The 27,103-nt window shown below is 44.3% G+C and overlaps 1 protein-coding gene across 6 annotated transcripts; it reads right to left on the bottom strand.

Annotated features, from left to right (window-relative positions):
• Nucleotides 1-14: 14 nt before the first annotated feature.
• Nucleotides 15-19,411, bottom strand: HELT (helt bHLH transcription factor). 6 transcript variants are annotated; one of them, XM_042842038.2, is made up of 5 exons: nt 19,160-19,411; nt 13,954-14,078; nt 1,494-1,598; nt 1,070-1,166; nt 21-714 (listed from the first exon to the last, which is right to left on the bottom strand). In XM_042842038.2, exons 3-5 carry the CDS (start codon nt 1,509-1,511, stop codon nt 224-226), a joined length of 606 nt encoding a protein of 201 aa, XP_042697972.2. In that variant the 5' UTR covers nt 1,512-1,598; nt 13,954-14,078; nt 19,160-19,411; the 3' UTR covers nt 21-223. The 6 variants fall into 6 exon arrangements, with proteins under 6 accessions (XP_042697970.2, XP_008166621.2, XP_042697972.2 ...); XM_008168399.4 differs by lacking the exons at nt 13,954-14,078; nt 19,160-19,411 and adding an exon at nt 2,073-2,498 and having other exon boundaries at nt 18-714; XM_005281983.4 differs by lacking the exon at nt 13,954-14,078.
• Between the last annotated feature and the right edge of the window lie 7,692 nt (nt 19,412-27,103).

Genomic DNA, 27,103 nt, shown 5'->3' with positions numbered 1-27,103 from the left:
GCAAGGACAAGCTAGCAGGTTGGATAAATAACGCATCGCAAAAACAACTCACGCTGGAAACATCCTTAATCTTCCCCAGTGATAATTTATTCCGAGCTATAACTTCACAATCATATGTATTTACATTTGTACACTAGCGCTTACTAAGTGAATGTATGGTGTATGCGACTGTGGATAACGTACTCTTTCCCCGACATAAATATGCAGCCTGCAGGCCGAGTCTCTATAGCACAGAGGGGGGATGCTGGCCGTGGGGCAGACTGAAGGTGCTGGAGTGGGAATGGCCGATCAGGTTGAGATAGTGTCTGTCCAGACCTTGAACTGACGACAGGAAAGAGTTGCGTTGCTGACCGGGGTTAGGGAGGGGCATTGCTGCGTTGGGAAGGTAAGGGATGGTGGGGCTTCTGGCAGGACCATGCCAGGAAAACGGAGCCCCGGATCCCTGCTGAAACATAGACTCATTGGGACTGTGAGCCGGGCACTCCGGAGCTGGGTGAAGCTGGTAGGAGAAGTCCGGTTCTGGGAGCGATCCCATAGTGGTGAAGATGGGTTCGGTGACAAAGCGAGCTTTGGACTGCAGGAAAGCCAGGATCCGAGCATATTTGGTGTCTTTGGTCTCCATCCGTTCCACTGTGGTCAGGTAATGGACTAGATTCTTCATACACTCGTGGTATCCATAGTGAAAATAGTTGGCGAACTCAGCTAGAAGCTCTGCTGGAAAGAAACGGAACAGGATAACGGGTCAGGCTCTGACCTCGCTGCTTTTTACCTAAGGAAGTTTTAAAAATTCCAGCCCACAATGTCTCTCTGAGTGTTGGAGATACTGAGACCTGCACGTGTAGCCATTGAATGTTAACACAGCCCAGTTAAACCAGTACGCAGATTATTTCATTCTCCAACCACCCACTCCTCAGCAGTTCTGGTTGTAGCTAATGTGATTTACACTGTGAAAGGGTGGGATGTCCTTGGAGTGCTTGCAGAACCAGCCGTGGTTGCAATAAGATTTTCCCCTGTGTGCCAAACGTGCACGGATCACTACGGGCACCAAGACGCTAAGCGTTGTACCTACCCTTTTCTCTGCCACGGGGGAAATCTGCCGAATGCAAGGCTCGCAGATACTGAACAGTCATTTCCAGGATCTCAGCTTTCTCTAACTTCCCAGAGCTCTGAAACACACAGACAAAACCCTCATGAAACGTCTGGAGGAAACCAGAGCCAGAACTATTCTTGGTGAGTTCACCAAACCCATGGATCCTAAAGCCGGTCAGGGAGGAAGCGCCAGGGAGCATTGACACGCAAGCCACTTTCCTTTGCTGACTATATGAACCTGGTAGCTACTTCCCAGATACACCTCCGTCACAAAAGTCATTCCAAACCAAAGAAGGTCATTGCAGCTACATATGTTCATTCTTAAACATACAACTATGTGTCACGTCCCCCTTGGTAACGACGGCACGCACTTTTCAGCGCTCTAGCCAGCAGCTGGAGCATACCTGTTTTGCCAAAGCCATTGGCACGGTCTTCCCCAATTCATTGAGGCAGCGATTGATCCGATCCCTCCTTCTTTTCTCAATCACTTTGTGAGACACTGGAGTCCTCTATAACACACAATGTGCAGACAGACACATGGAACAAGGCGTCTGAAACATGAGCAGACATCATCCCAAAACGCAAAGAGAAACTCCCCACAGCCTTTGGTTTCTACTTTTATCCAGAGATATTCACCTTTAAAAAAAAAGTTACTCTAACGTCAGACATTTGATCTGACTTTCATTAAGCCACTTGCATATAAATTTCACTAGATTATTTTTTTTTTTAAAGAACCAGGTTAATTTTGGCCCCAGAAGCGATCGCTCCTCCAGCCCTGCTTGACTGCACAGGGGAGGTCCCCACCAAACCTGATCTTCACAGCAGTGCTCTTGCTGAGGATCGGTCTGAGTGTTAAGTTATGGTTTTCCAAACCAAACACGAGCCCAGGCTTTTTTTTTAAAAGACTACCAATAAACCGTCGTTCTGTCGCGGCTGGGAAAGCAACCGGCAACTCCAGTGCGCAAGGATTAGCTCCAACTTACTTTCCTTTCCTTTAGTTTAGAGGCCATCCTGGGAAGACACACCACTGGGGAAAGCCTAGCAGATGGGAACGGCTGTGTCTTCTCAAGAGTCTCAGGTGCACTGCAGCCCCCTAGCCTCCAAAGGGCTGCTTATAAAGCGATCATTTCTGGGGGGAGACTCGGTGTATTCATGGCCTGCCTGATTCCCTAGGATTAGGGAGAGCAGTTTGGGGAATGTATGCATTAAAGATCAGTTTTAAAGGAGTAAAAAAAAAAGTTTTTTTTTCAGTCCAGGGGGCTAGCAGGGGGCAGATCAGCTTTGTTACTCCACGTGGACCTTCAAAGGACACGTGATCGCCCCCAGAATAACATTTGCATGGCAACAGGACTAAGGGGAGCCGCAAGCAGAGCGCAGTGGCGCGCTAGCAGCGTGTGAACACAAGCTCTCTTCTTTAGTTCCAAGCGCCTGGTCTCTCACACGATCGCCTGTTTACAAATCCCAGGCAGCCCCCCCCCCTTCTTCCCCTGTCCAAGCGCTGACTGCATTTTAAAGCCTGTCCAGAGTCATTAAAGTAATTAAGTAAGCCCTTAATAGGCTGTTCCGCCCAGTTCAAGGGAGAGCCCTTGGAGACGGAGTGGCCCCGTTTGTTCTCAGGCTTTTCTCACACGACTTGGTGACACGTCCATCTTTATGAGAGATGGCAGCGAGGGTTTTTGTTTACACCGCTTTATGTGCTGGGACATCCCGGCAGGTGTGGGACTGGGGGCTGGCACACGATCCCCCCCTTTTTTTCCCCTCCTCCCCTCTGCAGGCCCAGGGAGGCTCCCGCGAGCCTTTGGCACACGACGGTCCTTTTTGTGTGGTGTGTGTCTGTGTGTTGTTGTTTTACCCCCCTACTCCCCCCTTTGGAGAGGCTCAATTTGTAGCCTATTATCCTATAGGAAAATGTCCCATTGAAATGTATGAATAGTTTCATTGGGCCTAAATTTTAATAATGCGGGTCAAAGAAAAGAGGGGCAAATAAAGAGGAGATCGCAGCTGGTCTGAGAGTGCATTATTCGGTGTCACCTGCAAGAGGAGTCGCCTACAGACCCCCTATTCATTTGCCTAATTTTGGTCAATTTAACAAACTTCAGGAGAAATTATTGTGGCATTGTTCGGGAGGGTAAAGCTTTCTGATCGAATTAACAGCATGTTTTGATCCGGTAAATGTCATTAAAAAGAAAGAAACAATCGCGTTTAAAGGGCTCTGAGTTAAATGCGCCAAGTGGAGACGCCAAAGCGCACAGCTCACAAAGGGAGCAAGTAACTGCCACAGGGAACTTTTGTACACGCACATTGCTGAAGTTTTTACACAAAAAGGCATTATTTCATACTTGAATACGTTTAATCCAACAATTGTCTATTTTCTGCAAACATATTTTCACAGCATTGTTAACTTTTTTTTATGGCCTCTGTTCTGGCAGCCGCGTTTCTCGCCTCGAGAGCGCAGAGGACTCCTTTTCGGGGGGATGGCAGTGTTTGTCCCTGGGGGGGAGAAAGGGAGGACGGGAGAGTTTGGGGAAGTTGATCTCTCTCTTTTTAAAGGGTTTAAGAGGAAAATATCGAAAACATACAAACAGAAGCCAGAGGAAATTAGCTGAAAGGAGGCTGGGAACCCCCCAGTCTCCAGAGCCTCTGAGCGCGTTTCCATGGCTCTTTCACGGCTCCTTGCCACCGCCCTTGCTTTTTGCATAGGGACTCCCCCCACCCCCAGTAGCCCACTTTACACATTTACTAACTAAACAGCAACTCTGGATTGTGACTGCACCCAGCAGAAGGAAATAAAAACATCACTTTCACTGAGGAGATGTGTGCTAGGGGCTGAGCTGTCTTTCCAGTGTTTAGTCCTGCCCATCTGGGAAATGTTGCAGTCCCCAGAGAAACGTTATAAAGATGCCATTTATTCCAGTCCTATCAGCTCCAGGATATTTCTTCCAAACATCCAACTTCTCTTTTCTTTTTAGTGTATTGCGTTATTTTTTCCTATTTCTTTGTAGTTTAAGTGTGGAAAATCTGATCCATCTGATCTTTCCGTATAAGTTACATGGATAGCACTAACTGTGAATACAGATTCTTGTCCTTGTATCTGAGCAATGGGGACCCTCTCCCCCAGTGCAATATAATAAAATAGACTTAAAGTCAAACGATCAAAGCTGAGGTTTGCATGCAAAGAGTTTAGAACTCTTCAGTATTAAAACATCGAAGTAATTCTTTAACTGCATCTTCCCAAATGTTTGTATGCCAGACTAGGTTCAAACTCAGACACTCCAGTGTGGTGTTCTGTTTGCAGTAGATATTCTTTTGGGACGCTTGTAGTATATTCAGTCTCATACAATGGGATTAAAAACTAACCGTTATCATCCAAATTAACTAAACTGTGAATAGCAAATGTGAGGTCTTTTTTTCCCCCCTTCCTTTTTTTCCCCCTTCGCCAGCGGAGATGGAGTTGATCCTCTTACAGTCTGTGTTAACCACCAGCTGCAGGCACCCGCAAGACAACTTTTTACACCACTAGACTTGTTTATTTTCTTCTTTTCTGCCACAGAATTGTAGTTTTGCATCTCAGCCCAAGCCAGGCTAGGATGTTGTCCAAGTTTAGTTCGACAGAGAAAGCTGGGGAGGAGTAGAACAGTGGCCTGCAAAATGGGTATGCCAGGGGCCGAGGTGGTGAAGTCGGAGCGCTGAAAATGTTATGGCATATTAACTCAGACATGTTTGCTTTTTCTTTTCTTTATTTCCAACGTTATATCTCCGATCAGACTAAGAAGAAAACCTTGAGCAGAAATCATGAGCTGCTTGGGAAATCTCCTTGACCTCTCTTACACTTTTCAGCGCCTCCAAAGAAGAGGAGCATTTCTATTTTAAACTCTCCAAAAGTGACACTTTGATTTTCCTAACGCAAGATTGTGCTCGGTTATCTGACAAGGAAAACTGGATACCCTTTCCCCTAACTCCAGTTTGTTCTTTAGTCGCTTTTGCCTCGTAGCTCATTTGTAATTATTCTCTTACAATATGAGACCATTTTTAATTTTGTTGGTGACGCCTTGAAATACTTGATACACACGTTATTTAATCAAAACCTGCATTACACACACAAACAGTACTAACAAAGGAGATTTAAAGTTATAAACCCAGAGAAATAGACAATTAAGGCCTTTTTCTCTGTCCTTCACCCCCCCCATACACATATAACACAAACTCTCATTACATACACATAATGAAGGGCCCAATCCTGACGCCAGTGACCAAACGCCCTTTTACTTTAGTGTCGGCAGGATCCTATATCCAGGGATCTAACTAACAGGGCTAAAGTCAACGAGGGTCAACTATGCACAGCTATTAATGGGGTCGGTCTCTCAGAACCAGGGCAGGAAGCGTTCATTGAGGGTGCCCTTGGCTTGTGTTCAGGGTTCACACTGAGCGGAACACGAACGCGGAACAGTGCTTATGTTCTGTTATTGCAAGCAAAAGAAACAAGGCGGAAATAACAGTGACCCTGAGTTTGCACAGGCGCTACTGGACCCGATCCTGAGCACGGCCAAGTCCCACGGAGGTCTCTCTGTCTTGCAGGAGCCCAGCTCCTCTGGGGAGCAAGCCCGTTCTTTCTGACCTTCCCAGGGGAGTGCGTGTGGGGCTGGCTTCCCCCTGGAGATCCTCGCAGCCCCGAAGGGGGCAGCCCCGGGATGGTCTTGCCAGGAGTCTGGGAGCTGTGCCAGAGGCGGCTCAGTTTTTTTTTTATTATTTGGGGGGGGGGGTTCTTTGGCGGGGCCGGTGCTGGATGCCAACAGCAGAAGCCCGTTGGTCGCTTATTCTTCCCTGACCAAAGCCGGGCTCCAGCGCGTTGCGGAGTGTGCACGGGGCTGTGCTCAGAGCTGCTGGGCGCGGGCTGCGAGGAGCAGGCGGAAAACTATCCAGCGCCGTGTACAGTGGCTGGCTGACACGCCTGGGCAGCCCCTGTGGGGTTCACACCGCAGCAGCTCCTTGTTGCAAACAAAACCGGCCCCATCACTAAGCCACACCGGGCACCGCTGGCCCGCGCGCCCTGAATGGCCCACGTGAAAGTCCCTTCCCGCCATTTAGAGACGACGCGGGTCAGTAACATCTTCCATTGGACCCAGGGCTGAAATGGAAACGCCTCAACATGAAGAAAAAGGAAGCAAAACTTAACAGCGACAGCTACTTCCTGAGCAAATGCAAGAAACAAAATCGCATCCTCTCAGAGATCGCGCCACCTACAACCCGCTGAGCACTGCATACAACTCCAAATATGCTGAGCAGCTATGCAGAGGGACTTGGGAGAAACTGAGGAACCACTTAGCGCATCTCACTAGGACAGAGGGGACCCCATCAAACAAGAAATCACCACAGGCTCACAGCACTGGAAGAAAAAAAGTCAGGAAAGTTAACCTGGAAATCAGGTAAGAAATCAGAGGTTGGTGGTCCAATAAAATATATTCCCTCACCCACCTTGTCTGTCTAATATCCTGGATCAACAGGACTGCAACGACACTGCATACCTCAATAGGCCATTTAAAGAAAGTCTGAGATATCAGGCTCACCTCAGGTGCTTTATTTGAACCCAGGCATGTTTTCAAATGGAGACTTGAACCCTTACCAAAAATGGCGCAACATTTTACTGTGAGAGGCTGGATGGAACCACCTTAATAAAGGCTGTTATTTGGGGTCATCAGCACTGTAGCCCTTTTAATAGAGAAGGTCTTCAGTGGTCTTGCTGGGCTATTTTGTGACCCAGCATGCTGGGTAGTTCCTAAACCACTGAAGTCAGAGTTTGGTAAACATCACAGACATTGTTGCACTGTATGCGCCTTCCCACTCATCTAGCCTTGACATCTCTGATCCTTCACATAGTCTCCCCATTGCTGATGTGAGAACCTTCTCTACCACAGCCCTTGCATTGCATCAATGCATCTACTGCATTGAGCTGTCATGGACTTTTGCCTCTTATAGGAAAACATAGCTCTCTTTCTTGCCTCTAGCCCTCCGTTTATTTTCTCTTCTGTTTTTATTTGATTTTTTAATTTTTAACTGTATTCATTCACTAATTTGAGGCTCTAGATTTTAGGCTCATCTTATTCATTTTAGTAGCCCCATTGACATCATTGGTACTTCTTGCATGAATGAGGTGAACAGGATTTGGCCTTGTGTGAAAGTTGGTGTCCAAGGAAAAGCCATATTGATTATAAAGGAAACTGACAAAGCATTAACTACAGCAGTGTTGTAGCAGGGTGCTGCTATATTCTGTGGATGGCCTGCTAGGCTGTTTAGATTTGTGTTAGCAAAACAAATCTAATGAGGCTAGCTAGTAATGGATTGCAATATAATGCTGGAAACCCAAGTTCAATGTCTAATCCCCATCACGCATTACTGTGGCTAGCAGGGAATGGAAGGAATGCAGTGGAGGTAACAGATTCGGCCTATAGATGGAGTATCTCAATCATCTGACAGAGCCCTTTCTGGGTAGTAAGAAGTAGTGGCCTGAAACTAAATTATTGGAAAGACTAAAGTGCTTCAATTCTTAAAGCCATACTAGGTTCATCTGTGAGTGCGTCACACCTTATATGCTAAACAAGGTCGGGCATGGTCAGAGAATTTAAGGGAAACATCCCAGGAAATACCACGGCACTACAGGAAGTGCTATTGATGATGCATTTGGTGATATCCTTCCTCTGGAGTTCATAATGCTCCAATGCCCCAACTTGGGACTATGAAGGGGGAAGATGCTGATGTTTGGGTGAGATTTAAAACTATGTTCCTGATCTGTGTGGGCATCAAATAGCTCACAACACTTTTTTGCAGTAGTGTATGTATGTGTAGGGGTGGAATGTTAATCCTGGTGTCCTGGCCACTTGGGATAATTACAATCTTCCTACAAAAACTACATCTACATTTTCGAATGGGTGTGGTATTATTTTTCACTTGTTGTTCTATATACTGTCACATTCCACCCCAGAAGTAGCTGCATTTTAGTATTGGGTGAAGTTATCAGTGTAATTTCTATAGTTTATATATCACTTTGTAAAGTAATTTGAGATTCTTTGGGTTCAGAGGCCCTCTATAAATATAAGTTTGGATCTGACAAATCATTGCATATTCTTGTTTTATGCAGGTGTAACTCTAGTGAAAAACTGGAGTAATGCACTGGTGAATCAAGCCCAGTGTTTTCATGATGATAAAACTGGATTTCTTTTGAAGTAGCAAAATAATGCTTAAAATACAAGGTAAATGAATTACTGGTAATTTTCTACTGGCACAGACTCTGAATCAGAAGATTATTTCATTAATGAAGCCCCTCTCAGTCATTTCACACCTCTTCAACCTCACTGATGATTTAACCACAAATGTTGCTAACTGGAGCCTGTGCATCAGCCACTGCACCATTACTCTGTGGATGACTGTGATGTTGCAGCTGAAGTGGATGATAAAAAAGGGCCGTTGAGATGAGTCCCATTTTCTCTGTGGATTTGGTGAAAGATTCAGTGGGTGCACACAATACTTCAGGAGGCATACAAAGAAAAACTACTCAGCTGGACTGCCTCCTCTGCTTGAGCACAGAGGTAAACATTGCCTGTGATCTCATTCTTTCCTTGCTGAACTCTGACTACCATCTCAGTACTGAGAGTCTTTTCCAGAGGTGTCCTTTTATTCAGCTGTCAGTGATATTATAAAAAACTGGCCAGATGCCCGCTATAATAGGAAGCCAGAAAAGAGAGCTGGTGACTGGATCCTTCAGAAATTGTTGGCTGAAAAATATCTTGATAAAACACAGTGGATTCATTCTCCCAGACTCTTTTGTCTTTCCTTAAGATGTAATATTTGCTTCTTCTTTCAGCTAGTCATAAATCTCAAGGTTGAGGTCATAAAGTAGATTTACTGGACAATGAATTAAAAGTGATGTTATAGTTTTAGACACAGAACTATATTGAGAAAGATCTGCAAGTGATGCAAATTGGTATAGCTCCATTAAATCAATAGAAGGAGGCTGGCTTACACCTCGTAAACTGGTGCAAATTTTTTATCTGACCACTAAATTCAGAGACTAAAGCCCCAAGCAAGATGCTCTGGGTAAGTGTCGCTAAAGGATGTACTCCCAAAAGCCATACAGAGACACTAAAATACTGGTCACAATTTTATTCTCAGCCAAATCTCTATCTGGGTGAGCTGGTACCACTCTTCTACAAAATAATGATGGAAGGACACCCACACATAAAGTCCCACTGAAACTAATTATTTATTTCCATATAAATCCTCTCATCCCCAACCAAACCAAACCAGGCTTTTATGATGTTTGGACTGCTGGACTGGTGATCAAACTAGTCAATGTGTCAAAGACATAGGGCATACAGTGATGCTTTCCTGGTATGGTCTTCAGTTCTAGTAATATTTGAAAAAGAAGAATCTGTTACAATAATCAGCATTATCCATCATTGGGGCGCAGTGCAAAAGCTCTGGTCTTTATCTGTATTGTTAGATAGTATTGGCATACTCTTCAAAATACTGTACATACAGATTGATATTAATTTTGTATTGTAGCTTCATACGCTCTCCTTAGGGACCTCTTAGGGGTGCAAAGGCAGGACTTAGTGATAGAGTGACTAAGAAATACATACAATATACAGATCAGTTTATGGAATGCTGTGTCTTACTGTTCAGAACCAACTGCATTCCCTAATTTTGATGTGCTGCCATCATAATGGCTAGCTATGAAAAAGAAGCATTTGATGGGCGGCAGTAGAAATCCTTTCTCAAACCTTCATGTGATTTTGAATCATACAGTTTGTAATTGTTAACTCCCCTTCAAAGATCTGGATATTGGCACTACAAACACCAGAGTTGCACTGCTGTCTCTACCTGAAGAGGCAATGTGCATGTAAAACCTCTGACCAATTTCTGGTTATGGGGGGATTAGAAGTTAAAAAGTAAAATAAAATATTTCTGGAACCGGATGAGGACAAATTCCAGCAATAGACCCCAAATCATGCCCAGTTAGCACATACCCAGATACAGTCAGCTCTCCCAAGGGCAAGAGATGTTATCTCTGGCAAGAAAGGCACAAATCAGGTCAGTACAGCATGCAGTGATGAGTTGTTTCCAGCTACTGTATTTTCTTCTGCAGTAATGTACTCACTACTGTGGATGCAGTCTTGTTGAATTTGCGCCAAGCTAGCCACCCATGCCCCATTCTCTCCTTGTGCTCACACTGAATGCTACATTATGTGAGTTGAGAGATGCAATAGATAGATAGATACTGAACTCCTTTATGATACAGTGCGGTATCTACTTAATGCCCACATCATTTGTGTGCTGAATCTTCTCTCTTTGTACCCTTCCCCATCCTTACTTACCTGTGCAGACCCAGGGAGCATTTAACCTCTCTGTTTAATTTGAAAAATAAAAGAGGATTCCATGATATTGTAAAACATGTCTTGGAACATGTACAGTACTGGAACATAGCTATCAGGATTATGCTGTTCATATGTATATTTTTGAATGTACAAAATACTAATGTTCAACATGAAACAGAAGCATCCTACATTAGCTATTGAAAGCTAAAGAATCTGCATTCAGATGTCAATCATTTTATCTAGACTATCATTCTTGCTAAACTTCTTTTTAAAAAAGACTGTTTGTGCATCCAGCAAGTTACATTTTGGGGTCACAGGGGAGGTATACAAATAACAGCCCAAACCCAAGGTCCTTTCTCAATAAAACTATATTTTAAGTCTTCAGCCATTCAGATACCTGGTGACTGACATGGTATACATGACTTGATGGATAGACAGATTTCAGTGTGAACTTTGCCTGAATAAAGACCACAGGATCTGGCTCTGTACAGAGACATAAACGCCCAGCACTGACAAGAAGGGAGTTAATGAAGCCTTTAGAGCCAATTAACCCCAACTTGCTACACCTGTAGCAGATGTCAGCTGTGGAGAGGGGGCATTAAAAGGAGATGGCCTAGCACAGTTCAGGTTTGACTAGGAAGAAGAGCAGAGCACTTTCATCAGGGGCAGCTCTATGTATTTTGCCACCCCAAGCATGGCAGTCAGGCAGCCTTTGGCGGCACGCCTGTGGGAGGCCCGCTGATAACGCGGATTCGGAGGCATGCCTGTGGGAGGTCTGCTGGACCCGCACCTTTGGCGTACCCGCTGCCGAATTGCTGCCGAAGCCACGGGACTGGCAGCCCTCACAGTTACCAGCAGGCCGCCCCCCGCGGCTTGCCGCCCCAGGCACGCGCTTGGTGCGTTGGTGCCTGGAGCTGCCCCTGGCTTTCATTCTCTCTCTGGTATAGTTAGTGTCTGAACCAGCTTACTGTCTAGATGAGCACTGATAGAGGGAGGGACTGACCAAAGGAGTGGCTGTCAGACCACAGGACCTAGGTAGAAGGGCAGGATCCTGCTGAAGACTCATTGGATGACACTTTTGAGTTCTTAGCTTTTTTAATTTGGGGGCTTTGATACCCTGGAAGGGGTGGGACTCAAGTGTGCCTTAGCCAGAGACCTATTACCCTCCTGACCCCTGTCCCAATTTTTCACACTTGCTGTCTGGTCACCCTAGCCAGAGACCTAAAGCACAACTGCATTGTACCCTCCAAGAGGTGGTGACTGTAGAGACCCTGTTACAGTAAGTAGTGCCATATTGGGCCACAAGGGGGAATCATGCAGGTGGGCTTTGTCACAGGCTCAAAAACTACAGGGGCACTATTTACAATCATGCGTATAATAGCTATGCCTATCATTTTACATCTTCTGGGAGACATCTACTTAAGGCTGAGGCTGGTGCCCAGTAGGACTTAGGACTTTTTCCACAGAAAAGCAATGAATAAGGACAATGTTCATACTACCTAACTTGTTTTGGGTCAGTGGGCTACACAAATAAATAATAAAACAGTGTAGTACTGCAATATTGCATTTCAGTCAAGGTCTATGGCCCCATTGTGCTATGCAATGTACAAATGCAGAATAAAGCTGTGCCCTGGGCCACCGCCAGCATTTTAAGCAAAGAAGCACTAATAATAGTTTTAATGTTTCTTATATTTCATGTGGCCTAATAACACATGATGAGATTCTGCAGTTTCTTCTATAACTTCAAGCAATAACATGAATACTGCAGTTTAACTATTTACATGTAGAAGCAAAATATTAAAGATTTTAACAATGATCACTGTATCAGGGTTTAGTCCTGCCACAATTAATTCCCAGAGTGATTTGGCATGTTAGAAATGCATTTACCAGTTCTATTTTTGTAAAAGGTAATGGACTGGATTCAGCTTGTTTACACCATAGAAACCTGATATAATTCCCCTGAACTCAAGGCCAATACACCGGTGTAAAGTCAGAGTATGTGACAGGAAAGTCAGCCCCCTGTTGTAGTGCAATTTACTTGGTAGTGCACTGTAATTTCACCTATAAAAACTACACTTCAGTGGATTCCTTTCTACTAATGTGTACTACATAAACCAAATGAAATTCAGTAGGAACTGTGCCCCAAATTTCAGCGGCATTTAGGTCCTGAATTTCTATTGACGTCAATGGAGTTAAGTACCTAAATACCTCTGAGGATCTCTGTGTAGGTGTCTATCTCCATTTGAAAACTTCAGCCATAAAATGTATCTACCTGAGGTGAAGAAGGGAACCTTAAAAGGATTCATCAATGCCATCAGATTGGTAATGAGCTGGGTTAATGTGAATAGGTGCCCTAGAACTTGATGGGCCAAACATGTAAACCTTTGAGCCAAATCCAACTGTGGTGTAACTTCAGAGATAAATGGGCCAAACACTGCTCTCAGTTACACTGGGTTCCATGGCCTGGCATACCCTGCAAAAAAAAGCTTTCAGAAATGTTTCACCACTGCTGATAGCAGTTCTGTTCCACAAGTGTTAGCGATGTTGGGAGTCCTAGCAAGGATAGATGGGCTGCCACCAGCATGTTAAGCATTGTCATGTTACTTAGAAATACAGTAAAAGGAGCAAAAATAATAAAATATTTTCCTCCAGTCCCCCTCTGCAAGCATAATGGAGGGTGCAGGTATAGGATAGGGAGATCACTGTCTATGAGTACCAATATGGAGAACAAATGTGGGCTCTTCAATCTAGCAGAGCAGTATAACACAATCCAATGACTGGAAGCTGAAGCTAGACAAATTCAGACTGAAAATAAAGTGTAAACTTTTAACAGAGAGAGTAATTAACTATTGGAACAATTTACCAAGGGCTGTGGTGGATTCTCCATCACTGACACTTTTAAAATCAAGATTGGATGTGTTTTCTAAAAGATCTGCTCTAGGGATTTTTTGTGTTTGTGGAAACTGTGGGTTGTGTTATACAGGAGGTCAGACTAGATGATCACAGTGGTCCCTTTTAGCCTTGGAATCTATGAATCTATACATGTTGTGCTAATGGCTGGCTTTTGGCAGGTTTATCTACTGCCAGTCTACAGCAGGGACTGACACACTCTCAAGGCTCTGATTGGGTTGGTGAGAACATCTGATAGTTCAGGATGTGTCAATGGGTCATCACCCCTCCCCCCCACTCACCCCCCCCCCCCCCCAGTGTTCCTAGAGTCAGAGGGTGGCCTCTGCTCCAGCCGGGGCTCCATATACTACTATTTGTGGCATCTTCTAGGCCAGGGACTGCAGCCCACCTAACCCCCATTTGTCACTGCTGGGTTGGGGGTCCTCCTGTCTGCTCTTCCTCCCATGAAGATTGAGCCTTCCTTGTTGCCTGGGGCAAGCAGTCAGCATATGCCCCCTAATGTAAACAGTCAAATCCAATTATGACCTCAAGTTATGATCCCAGAAGCTGGGAATGGGCAACAGGGGTTGGATCACTTGGTGATTACCTGTTATGTTCATTGCCTCTGGGGTACCTGGTATTGGCCACCGTTGGAAGACAGGATATTGGGCAAGGTGGACCTTTGGTCTTACCCAGTATGGTCATTCTTATGTAAGTTAACCAACGTCTTCTCTGTTTAAGAAAGGGAGGAGAGAGCCAAATGAAAATACAAGAAAGCTTTTGCTATGATTCATACATCACCTCTGCTTAGGGGATCTGAGCTACTAGGAGCTGGGACAGCAGATGTTATAAAAGTGAAAGGCTGGTAACTGACCTTGTGCTGTTAGCAGAATCCCAGTTCCTAGTTGCTTGGTGGAGCTGCCAGCCTCTTTACTGTTCACCCGAAAGCGTCTTGCTCCCAGGAAGGTTTAGTTTTACCTTCTCAAACCAAGCTCTGTCTTTTATTCAAAGATCACTTTGTGGTCATATTGGGGCTTGGACCAGCCCTTTGCTCTGGATGGGCTAAGGAGGGTGCTATAGACTGCACATGAGGAATCCATAGCCTTTTTTTTCAGACTGACTTTCACAAGTGTGATGATAAACTGAACACGCTGACTTCAAACAAAGACATCTGTGATATGAGCAAAGCTTTTGAGGCAAGCCATCTCCTTCAATGGAGAGAAATGGCAAAATCTGGAGAGATGAGGTACATGGGGAAGCAGGGGGTAATCAAATGCCCCCTTCCCCCCCACATACAGAGAAAAGGGTTTGTTTAAAGGAGTGGGTGAAAGGTCCCAGCATTACTGACCCCAAGCATTCATAAATCAGCAGTCAGGGCCCCAAAATTATGATTTCAAAAAATAAGTTTTGGGGTTTTTATTGCTTTCTGTCCTTTCAGCTTTTAGGATTCATGTGTCAAGCATTTCTCCACAACCATGAAAGCTAGAAACTTTTTTTAAAGTGAAAATTGAGGTTTTTCATGTAATCCTATTACTCCAGAAGCAGGGGCTCTTACTAAAACACATACCATGAGAATCCAGATAAAATGAGATTTGGCAACGTCGCTGCATGTCTATTATACCTATGTGGCCATTTCCTTTTAATTCTTGGCTCAGATTCTAGACTGACTTATTGCAGCAGGCTGTGAATGAGTGTCCCTCTGGTTCCACCAGTGGGTCTGTCTATGCCTGCTACCATTTTGACAGATTAAAATCCAAAGGAGTGTTGCTACCTGCTGTCTGGTGCTTATGCCCTATTTCTTCTCCGTACTCACTCTTCATCCTTGAAGTGGTCTAAAAAACTTCCTTTCTTTCCCCTTCCTCTTTAGCAGGGAGGCTCTCAGTTCACCCCAAAGTAGCCTAGAATGGGTTAATGAGGCTGAGAAGAGGCCAATTAACCAGATAGGCCACAGCTAAGAGGAATTAGATGGCCTAAGTATTCCCCTGAATGATGAAGGAGCCTCGCTGAGAAGGACCAGGGGGGGCTAGGATAAAGCCAGGAAGCTAGCAGCAGAAAGGGGTTGTGGTGAGGGAGCCTGTAGTTACTCTCTGGATACTAGAGAGAGGGGAGGAAGAAAGGAAACCTAGGGGGAGAGGGTGTAGGAAAAGGCTCAGGGAAATGGTGGCAAGGTTTAAGATGGTGCAGACCTTGGCTACTGCTTAGAGGATCCCAGAGTTGGAACCTGGAGTAGAGGGCAGGCTTGGGTTCCCCTACCAGCCATTAGGGAAGTGGTATTATTTGGGGCAGTGAATGGGAAGACTGCCTGAGACAGTTTGTATGGAAAGACTCTGATACTCTGGAAGGGGGAAAGCACATAGTGACTTGGCCAGAGGGCCAAGTTCGGTGCTCTCCCTTTGTGGAGTTGCACAGTGTGAGAGAGACACAAAGGTGGCAGGGCACGCAGTGAGCAGCAAAAAGGGGTGTTGGACCTGGGAGGAGCTAATCCCCAGAGCATCCAGGAGGAGGTGCCCTAATGGAGAGAGGACCCTGTGACTCCCAATATCAGAGAATGGGAAAAAATCAGGAAAGAGAAGCGATGGTGAGGATGGAGACCAAGAGATGCAGATAACTTATCCTTGTAAGTTGCGGAGACTTTTCTGACACACAGTTTCAGTGCTTGGCACGGAGTCTCCTTCCCACTCTCAGCTCTCCTCTTTTGCACTCCCATTTTATGCATGACTCTTGACTCTCCCTCCCAGCTGCAGGCTAGAACAGCAGCAGCGTGGAGGAAAGGTGCAGAGTCCATAGGGGGATAGGTCTAAGAGACACCACACATGGGCTTGTTCCATAGCATTGGCAGTGAAGGAGAGGAACAAGGGTTTTAACTCCCTGGCAGTTTCAGCAGGACATCAGTCCCACCACACCATACCAGTGCTGTCACAGTTATTCAGATTGAGTAGTACTTTATTCTTCCAGCTCTATGCTTCCTTTATCAAAGCCTCCATAGCAGATGATGGGGGGAGGGTGGGAGAGGGTATTGGGGCAGAAGCTAGTGTGGCTTGAGTATTCTTCATCTTAACTTTTTGCTTCCACAAGCCCCATAGGGGCTATGGCTGTGAGGGGCCTGTGTCAAGGGTCAAACCAACTCCTGTCAGCCCCTGAATAAGGGAGGCACACACTAACTCCCCTCAGTCTCTGTGAAGCCCTAGCACCACTGCAGGGGTGAAAATTAGCTCCAGTCTCCCTCTCTAGTGTAGACAGCTTCATGCAATACAATGGTACATTCCTACTTAGAGATCATATTAATGTGGCAATGCCTGCTTCTGGTCCTTGTTGTTCAGCTTCTGGAGCTGTTGGCTGAAACAGCTGCTTTGCTTATGTCTGATTAAAACTCCAAATGGATCTAGCTAGATTATTAGAGTTCCCCACCACACTCTAAAGTAACCTATTGTGTGTAACATGCCCATCACTATGGCCCTGATCCAGAAAACATCTTTAAGTGTTGTCCTGAATAGGGACACGCTGAAGCACATGTAGAGCTTTTCTGAATTAGGAACTATCCTGGACACTTACATTGCTCAAGCCTCTGTTTTACTCAGTGAACTAATGGGTAGCACCTGATGACAATTCTGGAATCATTAGCCAAAGCTCTTCTCAGCTGGAAGTTGCTTTCACCCACATCTCTGTGCTGGTTTAATATAAGGTGCCAACCCCCTGCACTTTGTGTAGGCATTTATATCTGTGTAAATACCTGCACAAGGTACAGGGCAGAAGAGATTCAAGGCCACAGTCTAGTATCAGCATTTATAATGTACAAACATGTTGACTGTTCAACTGCAGAATAAGGTGCTTGATCCATGCACAGCTACTCACTATTAGAAAAGAGTATGTTTCTCATTTGAAGTTCATAAAAGCCTGCTTAATGTAAAGAATTATTAACTCTTGGCAGAAAATAACTGAGGGAGCATTTTTCTTGCACAATTTTCCAGTTCACTTTGCCAATACAGAAAAAGGTAGGTCAGTGCTTTCCTTTGCCTCTGACTGTGTGCATAACTTGGGGGCAAAACACGTAAGCTCTCTGTCTTATCTGTAAAATGGAGATTTTTTTTATCAGTTAGGAAAAGCGGTAAATTATTGCACAAATACTAAATATTTTAAACTTTATTACTAACAGAGAAATTTTATGGATACAAGCAGTTATTGGTCTTGTCAAAAATCTCTCCCATTAAAGATATTTGGAAAATTATTTTTAGACATATCTAGGTAAAACACTGAAAAGAATGAGCATTTCACTTGAATATATAAAATCCTTGCCTTGTCTATGATGAGCTTATATTGTATTTTGAAAAAAATCTGGGTAGATCAGGAGTTGGCTGCTGCCATCTAGTGATGCAATATGTTAACATGATTTTCTAAATTCAGTGCCTTGCATGGTGACAGGTTTCAGAGTGGTAGCCTTGTTAGTCTGTATCAGCAAAAACAACGAGGAGTTCTTGTGGCACCTTAGAGACTAATAAATTTATTTGGGCATAAGCTTTCGTGGGCTAGAACTAGTCTCTAAATTGCCACAAGGACTCCTGATTGTTTTAAAAAATTAGTTAGAAAATCATCAAAAAAAACCAACAAAGTTGCTACAGATGAGCTGTGTGCATAACCATGATTATATAAAAAACTGGATCAGAGCCTCTGACAGGGTAAATCACCATGGCTACAGAACTCTGTCTTGATAGCTCTCTAAGACAATTGTATCCAAACATATCAGTTTATGATAAATTTGTATGATCACCTGTTGGACTTCTTTCCTTTTTCCAAGAGCTTTCTCACAAATGACTCCTGACAGGTTCATCTCTAAAGTTATCTATAATAATCCTATTATTGTCCTCTTATAAACAAAAAACTATTTTGAGACATCATACTCTAGTAGTGAGGGCAAACAGTTGAGAAACAGGAGAATAGTTAGTCACTGAATAGAACCCAGATTCTCCTCCTTTTGCTCTTGCCACTAATCTTTGGTGTCTACTGGGAATTAAAAAATAAGGAGCTGGCTTTCTCATTTGAGCTAGTGATTCAAGACACTTGCACACCGGCGGTGAGGGACCAGCTTGGCCTACATAAACATGGTGTATGACCCTTCAGCTGGCCAAGCAAAATGAGGTCCTACACTCATCTTGCTAGCATTTGTTTAAAATCTGTGGCAAAGCTCCCATTGACTCTAATGATGCAGCAGCAGGGTCTGAATTAGAGACCTAGATGCATCAGCGTGGGTAAGGTGGAGTTAAAAAAGAGAAAGGAGAAAAAAACTACAGATGTGGAAGTTGAGGGAGAGACACCTTGTCATGTGCTGGATTAAGAATGGGAGAGAGACCCTAGATGGGGCTGGGGAGAGGGGAATGTGGAGAAGCTATAGGCAGATATTTTCATAATTAACAAATATTCAAATGCAAATTGACTTTGTTTTTAATATTCCTAACCATCCCTTCTGCTCCTGCCTATGTTGGCAACCCAATGTGGGAAAGTTGGGTAGGAAAGTTTAGATTTGCTTGGACAAGTATAACTTGCTCAACTAGCACTTTATTAAACATACCCAGCCTACCCAACCCACAAGGAAAAAGTACAAAATACATCAGGTGAGATACTGTAATGAACTCCTCCTGCTCAACTGGTAGGATCACAAGCAGTGAAAGCTACTCCCCTATGAAGGGAGAGGAAATGAAGTTACATAAATAACTGATGATTGGACTAGATTAAAAGAAAATACATCTTTGTCTCTCCCATCTGTTACACATGGGAGGCAGGAGGAGGCTGTAAAGATTGTATTTAAATAATTTGCTTACCTTGAAACTTTCACTTGCTTCTGTTAAGCACTGAAATCAAGGACATCAAAATATTGCAGCAGAACAGCAAGACTGAGAACTGCTGTTTAAGGAAGTGGTAACAGCTCCCAGTACAAATTTCAAACAGGGACCCCTACTGACCAGCTGAGCAACAGGGGGAGGGATAGCTTAGTGGTTTGAGCATTGGCCTCCTAAACCCAGGGTTAAGAGTTTAATCCTTGAGGGGGCCATGTAGGGAACTGGGGTAAAAATCTGTCAGGGGATTGGTCCTGCTTTGAGCAGGGGGGTTGGACTAGATGACTTCCTGAGGTCCCTTCCAACCCTGCTATTCTATGATTCTAACAGCCACTCCCAGATATGAAGTGGTCAAGGGGAGTTCCAGGTTTGCATTTGGACAATGGCAATTTGGCAGATATCCTGTTTCAGCAGTGAGATTGGTTAAAAGACACAAAACATTTTTTTGTATTGACTCTTAGGGTGCCTGTGGTCTGTCCCAAGAGACTGACAGATTGGGATTGTCTCTCCCTTCATGGCATGATCCTGCACTGTTAAAGTCAATGGGAAGATGGATCATTTTGAACAAGCATGTGTTATTAAATGAGCCTTCAATGAAATGTGAGAACATGTATGATCTGTATTACTTATGTGAAAACTTAAATGGTGCTTGCTCTCTTCAAATAGAAATCCTCAATGATCTGAGATCTTCTAAACTCTGGTCCTGATCCAACTAAGCACTTAAGCACATGTGTAAATTCAGCTGGACTACTCATGGGCTTAAAGTTAAGCATGTACTTAAGTGCCTTGCTGGATTTGGGCCTATCTGTCAGCAAGTCAATGGCAGATAAATAGCTACAGTGTCATGCTAATTTAACAGACATCAATTAAGAATCTGTAGGCTAGGGTTTTCAGATGTGCCTAAGGAATCTTTTTGCGGATACAGACTAACACGGCTGCTACTCTGAAACCTAAGGAAGTTAGGTGCTCAACTCCAATTGAAATACTACCTCCCTTAGGATCCTTTGAAAATACCATCTCATCTTCTGAGGCACAATATGAATGAAACTGGCAACTCAGGTTACATTGGTTTTTAGTCTGTATTAGGGTGAAATCCTGGCCCTCTGAAGTCAGTGCCAAAATTCCTTTGGACTTCAGTACGGTCAAGATTTCACCCCAAATGTCTATTTAGCATGTTTCAGGTCTGAGCTAGAAGACTGTAGGTGTGGTTGCATCTTATCTGAAAGGATTCCATGAATTATTGATGGCTGGCTGGTTAACCTATAGAACCCTTAGTTTCCTCTTGAAGGTCTGGTCTCCCCTAAGCTCCACTGGCCAGATCACGATCAACTACTTCATTAGTTAGAGCAGTATCTGATGGCTAGACCTACAGTGCAAGAGCTTAAGTGTTCTTTCTGGTATGGTCTGCTTCTCGGGGGCTAATTCCTCTGATAGGTGTCTCAAGTCTCCATGATAGGTCATTCTGATTGCTGACTCTTAATTCTTTATGGGTAGGGCCCTATCAAATTCATGGCCCATTTAGGTCAATTTCATGGTCACAGGATTTTAAAAATTGTAAATTTCATGATTCCAGCTATTTAAATCTGAAATTTCATGGAGTTGTAATTGTAGGCGTCCTGACCCAAAAAGGAGTTGTGGGGTGGTTGCAAGGTTATTGTGGGAGGGATTGTGGTACTGCTAACCTTACTTCTGTGCTGCTGCTGGCAGCGGTGCTGCCTTCAGAACTGGGCAGCTGGAGAGCAGTGGCTGCTGGCCGGCAGCCCAGCTCTAAAGGCAGAGGCAGCGCAGAAGTAAGGATAGCATAGTATGGTATTGCCACCTTTACTTCTGCACTGCTGCCTGCAGAGCTGGATCCTCAGTCAGTAGCTGCCACTCTCCAGCTGCCCAGCGCTGAAGGCAGCAGCGCAGAAGTAAGGGTGGCATGGTATGGTATTGCCACCTTACTTCTGTGCTGCTGCTCGTGGGACACTGCCTTCAGAGCTGGGCACCTGGCCAACAGCCGCTGCTCTCCGGTCGCCCAGCTCTGAAATCAGCGCAGAAGTAAGAGTAGCAATACCGTGGACTCCCCCGCCTAAAATAACCTTGCAACCCCCCTGCAACTCCCTTTTGGGTCAGGACCCCCAATTTGTCTCCCCCATGACATCTGTATAGTATAGGGTAAAAGCACACAAAAGACCAGATTTCACAGGGGAAGACTAGATTTCATGGTCCGTGTCACATTTTTAATGGCCGTGAATTTGGTAGGTGGGTATTAACACATCTGTGGGTATTAACACATCCTCTTTTTACTCAGTTTTACTTTGTGTTGAAGTCCATTTAATGAATGTACTCTGATTATAGAGGTGCTATTCTTGTAAATCAATACATACATAATCTCATCAACCAAAATGGTCATAAAGGGACCTACAAACCCACTAAAATTCTCCACTTCCTCATTTATTCCAACCTGTTTGGCCCATCAAACCCTTGGGGAAACAAACATTCCCTGAAGGTCATCATACATTTTGTCAGATTTCAGGCTTGCGGTTAAAAAAACAAGTTATCTGATCCTCTCCAGCTCTCATGGTAAGGGCATCAACCTCAACATCTTGCAGTTTACCCTCTGTATATGATCTACTTAAGGCCTGTCTCCCTGTTAATCTGGTTGTGTAGACTCGTAACACTTCAGGGAGGTTTCAGTATCAAAAGTGCCTGGAGTTGAGCTGTTGCAACGTAGTAGATGGGATTCCACTAATTTTGTTTTAATTACGGTTCAAGTTGGCATCTTAAATTTTAATAATTGTTTAGAGAAGTCCCTAACCTTGGTCAGTCAACATTTTTCCAAGGATTGTAGGAGTAAGAAGTGATTCTGTGGGTGTTGCATACCAGTGCCTGTCAGAGGTGATGATACTAGATTTTCTCTTCAGATGACCAGGAACTACTTCTGGTTCTCTGTTAATGTTGTATATGCTCCTTTGTGAACTAGCATTCGGGTCATCTGGCTCCTGAGTGCCTTTCAGCTGCTCAGATGTTCCCAGTTTATATCACAGAAAAGTTGTTAGAAATCATTCTAGGAACAGCACCATATTTTACAATATTACCTTGTTTCACTCTTAGGCCTTGTATACCTGGGGAAAATGACCAGCATTGCTATTGTGGAATAAACTCTTCTGGAATAACTCCCTTGTGTGGACAATAACTCCTTCATGTGGACACTATTCTGCAGTAGGTATTTTGGTCAATTTCCCCCTTGTGCATAAGGCCTCATAAGAACAGCCAGCATCTGGAGCCAGAGCTAGAAGGACACTCCAGCAACCTTAGGTATTTCACTTTCTGCAGACTTGAAAAGTTGCAAGTGGATGATGCGCCTCATACTATTGCAATCCATCCTGTAGCCGTGGCCTGCATTTAGGGGGGAGGGATAGCTCAGTGGTTTGAGCATTGGCCTGCTAAACCCAGAGTTGTGAGTTCAATCCTTGAGGGGGTCACTTAGGGATCTGGGGCAAAATCAGTACTTGGTCCTGCTAGTGAAGGCAGGGGGCTGGACTTGATGACCTTTCAAGGTCCCTTCCAGTTCAAGGAGATAGAATATCTCCATTTATAATAATTTCTGAGTGCCATATACTCAGTATCCAGGCTCTCTTTGTTCTTGGGTCCTCTCTAAAACCTTTCTCTCCAGTTGCTATGACTGCTTCACCTATAATTCTCTTGGTAGTTTTGAAGCAGTTTTTGGGAACCTCACTCCCCATACTCGTGCACCTTGTATAGTCATTTACACTATGAAATATGGATGTTGAACCTTACTAGCCATTATGGAAGGTTAGGTGACTTCTTAGATAACTTCACCTGGTCTCCTTATCTTTATCAGATCTTTACTTCCACACACAACACATCTGTACCTCAGGTCTTTCAAAAAACTCGATTGTAGCTTTATCTTTTGGAGATACCAATGCACACCCTGGTTGTGGGTGTTGAGAATCAGTATTAAATCTATTGTACACCTTGATTCATGCCTTGCGCACCACTTGAAAACAGTCATGGATAGCATCCAGCAAGGACTCAAGCAAAATTCTTATAAGTGAATGTAGGGCACTGTCTACACAGGGCATTTAGTTTAGCTTGCACTGAGTTAATGCACACTAGTTGACGTGCAGTACACAAGCCGTACTAATAGCATGCATGCTGTTGTGCCCTCTTTCAATTTGCATCATTGTGTACATGTGGCAGGGGCTTAGCACGTACTAAGCATGTGGCATTCTGAGGGTATCCCATGCTCCTTTGCTTTGCCTCTGAGCAATGTAAACTCTGGGATTTTTCTTGCTGCATGTTGTGGGATGCATAGCAGAAGCCAGTGGAATTCCAGGACCTGGGGTCAAATTAAAAAAAACCCATGATTCTGCTTTGTCCTATGCTTTCTTGCTTTCTGAGTGGACTAGTGCCATTTTCAAATAGCTGTTGGCCAGCATGGACCCAACAGTGTTCCACACCACTATGCTAGCAACCGTGAATACACAGACGCTATTTAGGCTTTGAGCTCCCGTAGCTGAGTGGCTTTGGACTTTGCCATGCCACTGAGCAGATATGTCTGCAGCTGGGGTTCCTCTAGCAGCAATGGAGAAAGGAGGTCAAGGAAGACAGGGTTGACACTTAACAGCTGCTACTACAATGAGCTTAACCTGGAGCAGCTTCACACAGTGCAGCACTGTTTCTGGGCTTGGGAAACCAGTATCAACTGGCGACAAAGGATTGTTTTGCAGACATGGGATGAGAAGCAAATGGCTATTGCCATCAGAGCACTGGCACTTAACTCAGTGTTGGAGTGATTTTCAGCCCCAAACAGTACATCCATTAGTTTGTTGTAAGCTTTGTGGATTGTGACATGTCGAGATTTGAACCAAGTGATTAAGTCCATCAGTCCTGTGGCATTCTTGGCAAGGAACTGAACTTCCTCATTCAGCTGAGCATCCTTTAGAAGGGACTTGAGAGTTCTGTTAAAACCTGCGTTGTCAGTGTCAGCTCTTCTGAGACAAACTGAGTAGTACTTCAGGTGAGCTGCATGGTATTGTACAGCCTGAAACCAGGCATTCCAAGGAGTGATTAGTAGCTCTGGGGGAAGTGCAAATTTTTGTTCCCCAATTTCAGTCATTTCACTTGTGTTTGCAATGTACAGTCTGTATTGAAGTTTGCATCTAGGACAGAGATCTTTTTAATGTAGCTGACCAGTTTATCAACTTTACCAAACTCGCATCTCCACAGCTCACTGAAGAGAAATTATATGTGCATTATGTGTAATATGGACAGCATTTGGCATTAGACCTTGGAGAACAGATTTGAAAGATTTCATCATGTAAGTTGCATTGTCACTTATGAAAGTAGATACTTTTTCACTGTATTTTGAAATGGTTTTAATTATCGCTTGAGAAACTGTAGTGTAGTTAACAGCATCCAAGTAAATACAGTTGACAAGTATTGTTAGCTTTTGTGTCTGCATATCTTTGGCCTTGTCAGAAATAAAATTGAACAGAAAATGTAGTACATAGTTGTCTTGGTCATCAGTGAACTCATCAGAAATAATTCCAAAAGACTCGCATGAGTTAATCAGACTTCATCTGCTCAATTGTGTAGCAAAAACATTTGTAAGGTAGTCCTGCTGTAGTGTTTTCGCACTTAGTAAGAAACCAGGATTTTGTACATTCCATTGAATGAATTTGTGCAGCTTTGGGTGATCAAGTTTTTCTAACGGTATATTAACACTTACAAATGCATCCCCAACTTCCATTGTAGCTAAATGATGGGTCTCCGAGCTCTGTCATCTTCTTAAAAAGACATTAAATCATGTTTTTGTGGGTTTTCACCTTTTTTGTTTCCTAGCAATGCGTTCTCTGCAGCCTTCTTTCTGCCTTGATGGCTTTTCGAGTCTAAGTCACTTAGACTCGAACCATTGCCTTCCATGTATGATCCAATGAAACACTGCATCTTGTACAAAATGATTTGTCACCATTGACTTGTAGAATTTGGCTTCCAAATTCTTTCACCTGATCTTCTGCAGTAATGATAGTGTAGAATGGCAGTTGAGTGTGCATTTGGCCATCTGAAAGGAAGGTGGCAGTGTTTATGGACTAGGTTGGAAACTGCAGGGAAAAAAAACTTGCCTAAGCTGCATGTTGTATTTAATATTTGTGAGAGCAAGGAAGGATGAGGTGCAGAGACTTGTTCAGCGCTTTAGTAGCCAGTAAGGCGTCCACTAGAAAATGAAAACAGCAGGGCAGTGATACCTGTTCTTACTTTGAGTCTGAGGCCTCAAAATGTGCTACTGTACATCTAGCTGCTATCCTTGGAGGGTGGTGGGTGGATTGTGAGCAGTACGGTTTCCTTTATGGGTGGTTTTTCTGGGTACCATGCATTTCAGATTCTTCATGAATGAGTTTGTAATGGCTTAACAGGTTTATTATTCAATACCAAGAAACAAACCTTTAACATCAATGAAACACAGCTTTAAGGTGAAACAGTACAGTGGAGAGCAGAAAACAAGAGTGGGGGTGGGGGTCCAACTCACAAGTAAGTCGATGTCTTGCCTCTGCCTCCTGTTCTTCTGCCTTCCAGTGTTGAGTGTCGTAGCTCAAAGTTATCAAGGGCATTAGCTTGGCCAGGGAAAGGAATGATCTCTCGGATGCAGGGGTGCAGCAGGCAACATATGTTGGTGTTCCCAGTACCCTGTATTATCCCGGGACTGCAGAACATGGTTGGGTCCTGGCTGAGGGCACTGGATTGCCTGCGTGCCTGCTAGCGGCATGCACTGCAGTAGAACATTTTGCTTCTGCGTTGCCTCCCCTCTGATCTCAAATGCGATCTCCAGCTCTCCTTTTTCACTTGGGGGTGGGGAGAAAGGGTCTGCAATGAGCTCTCTGAACATCTCCTCCTGAGTTCTCCATTACTTTCCCCAAGTTACCCAGCTGCTCACTGTGGATAAAAGACCCTGGCCTGGAGGGTCTGGCCACTGCGGGTGATGTTGCTGGGGGAGTATGGAAATAACAAGCTGTTTCTATTCCAGAGAGGTTATGATAGCATTTAAACATGTATTTTTGATTTTCCCCTCCTTGAGATTCTTCTCAGTCTTGGGGGGGGGGGGCAGGGGATAGGGCGGGGGGGACCTTAAATGGTAAGTGCATGAAGAGAGCTAGACTGGGTTTTTTGGCTGTGCAGTATATGCTTTTTGGGTTTATGATTGTGCCTTGGAGACTGTGGGATATTCAGAATTATGTTCCCAGATGTCTTAGCAGTTTTGCTGTGTTTGGAAGTGCCTAGATGGTGTCAAAGGGATTAACAGGGGCAAGGTGGATAGCCCCTTAGGCTATCCTGACTCTTGACATTACACTGAGGTGGGTGAGTAGGAGACAGAATTGCCTTATTCAGAAAGGCAAAGGGCAGACTAGCAATATACGGTGTGAAATAAGTAACCAAGATGGTTTCTCCCCACCCCACCCCAAAGTGCTGAAGGAGTGGAAGGGGATTGCCAAGGAAAATGACAGTGTGTCTATCCCACAGAATGTCCAGAGCAAAATCCAGCAATTTCTCAATCTGAGATTCTGCTTTATTTTCCCTGTAGACATGCTGAAAGCACACACACAAAATTTCTGCACTGATTGGCTGAAGCCTTAACTTCTCCTAGTCTTTCTCTGTGTAAGCCTGTGAAAAGCAATTAAGAGCTGTTTACCTGACGGATAGCGTAGCAGTACATCTTTTCCTGTATAAATGCCTGTTAGAGGGCACATCTACCTCAGCAGTAGTCTTAGTACTTCTACAGGCATGCAATGTCCATGGCTGCCTCATGTAAACTGATAACAAGGACAAGTGCAGAATCCCATTCACAGTTTCAGACTAGGGACCGAATGGCTAGGAAGCAGTTCTGCAGAAAAGAACCTAGGGGTTACTATGGATGAGAAGCTGGAT

Source organism: Chrysemys picta, chromosome 5 (assembly GCF_011386835.1).
Source record: "Chrysemys picta bellii isolate R12L10 chromosome 5, ASM1138683v2, whole genome shotgun sequence".
Lineage (NCBI taxonomy): Eukaryota > Metazoa > Chordata > Testudines > Emydidae > Chrysemys > Chrysemys picta.
This window is presented reverse-complemented; position numbering and strand designations above follow the sequence as displayed.

Excerpts from the sequence above, each read along its gene's own strand:
- HELT (XM_008168399.4), bottom strand. The coding sequence starts at position 2,099 with ATGGCCTCTAAACTAAAGGAAAGGAAA. Across the intron at positions 1,599-2,072 it reads CTAAACTAAAGGAAAGGAAA|AGGACTCCAGTGTCTCACAA; the intron begins GTAAGTTGGAGC and ends TGTGTGTTATAG. Across the intron at positions 1,167-1,493 it reads CAATGGCTTTGGCAAAACAG|AGCTCTGGGAAGTTAGAGAA; the intron begins GTATGCTCCAGC and ends TGTGTGTTTCAG.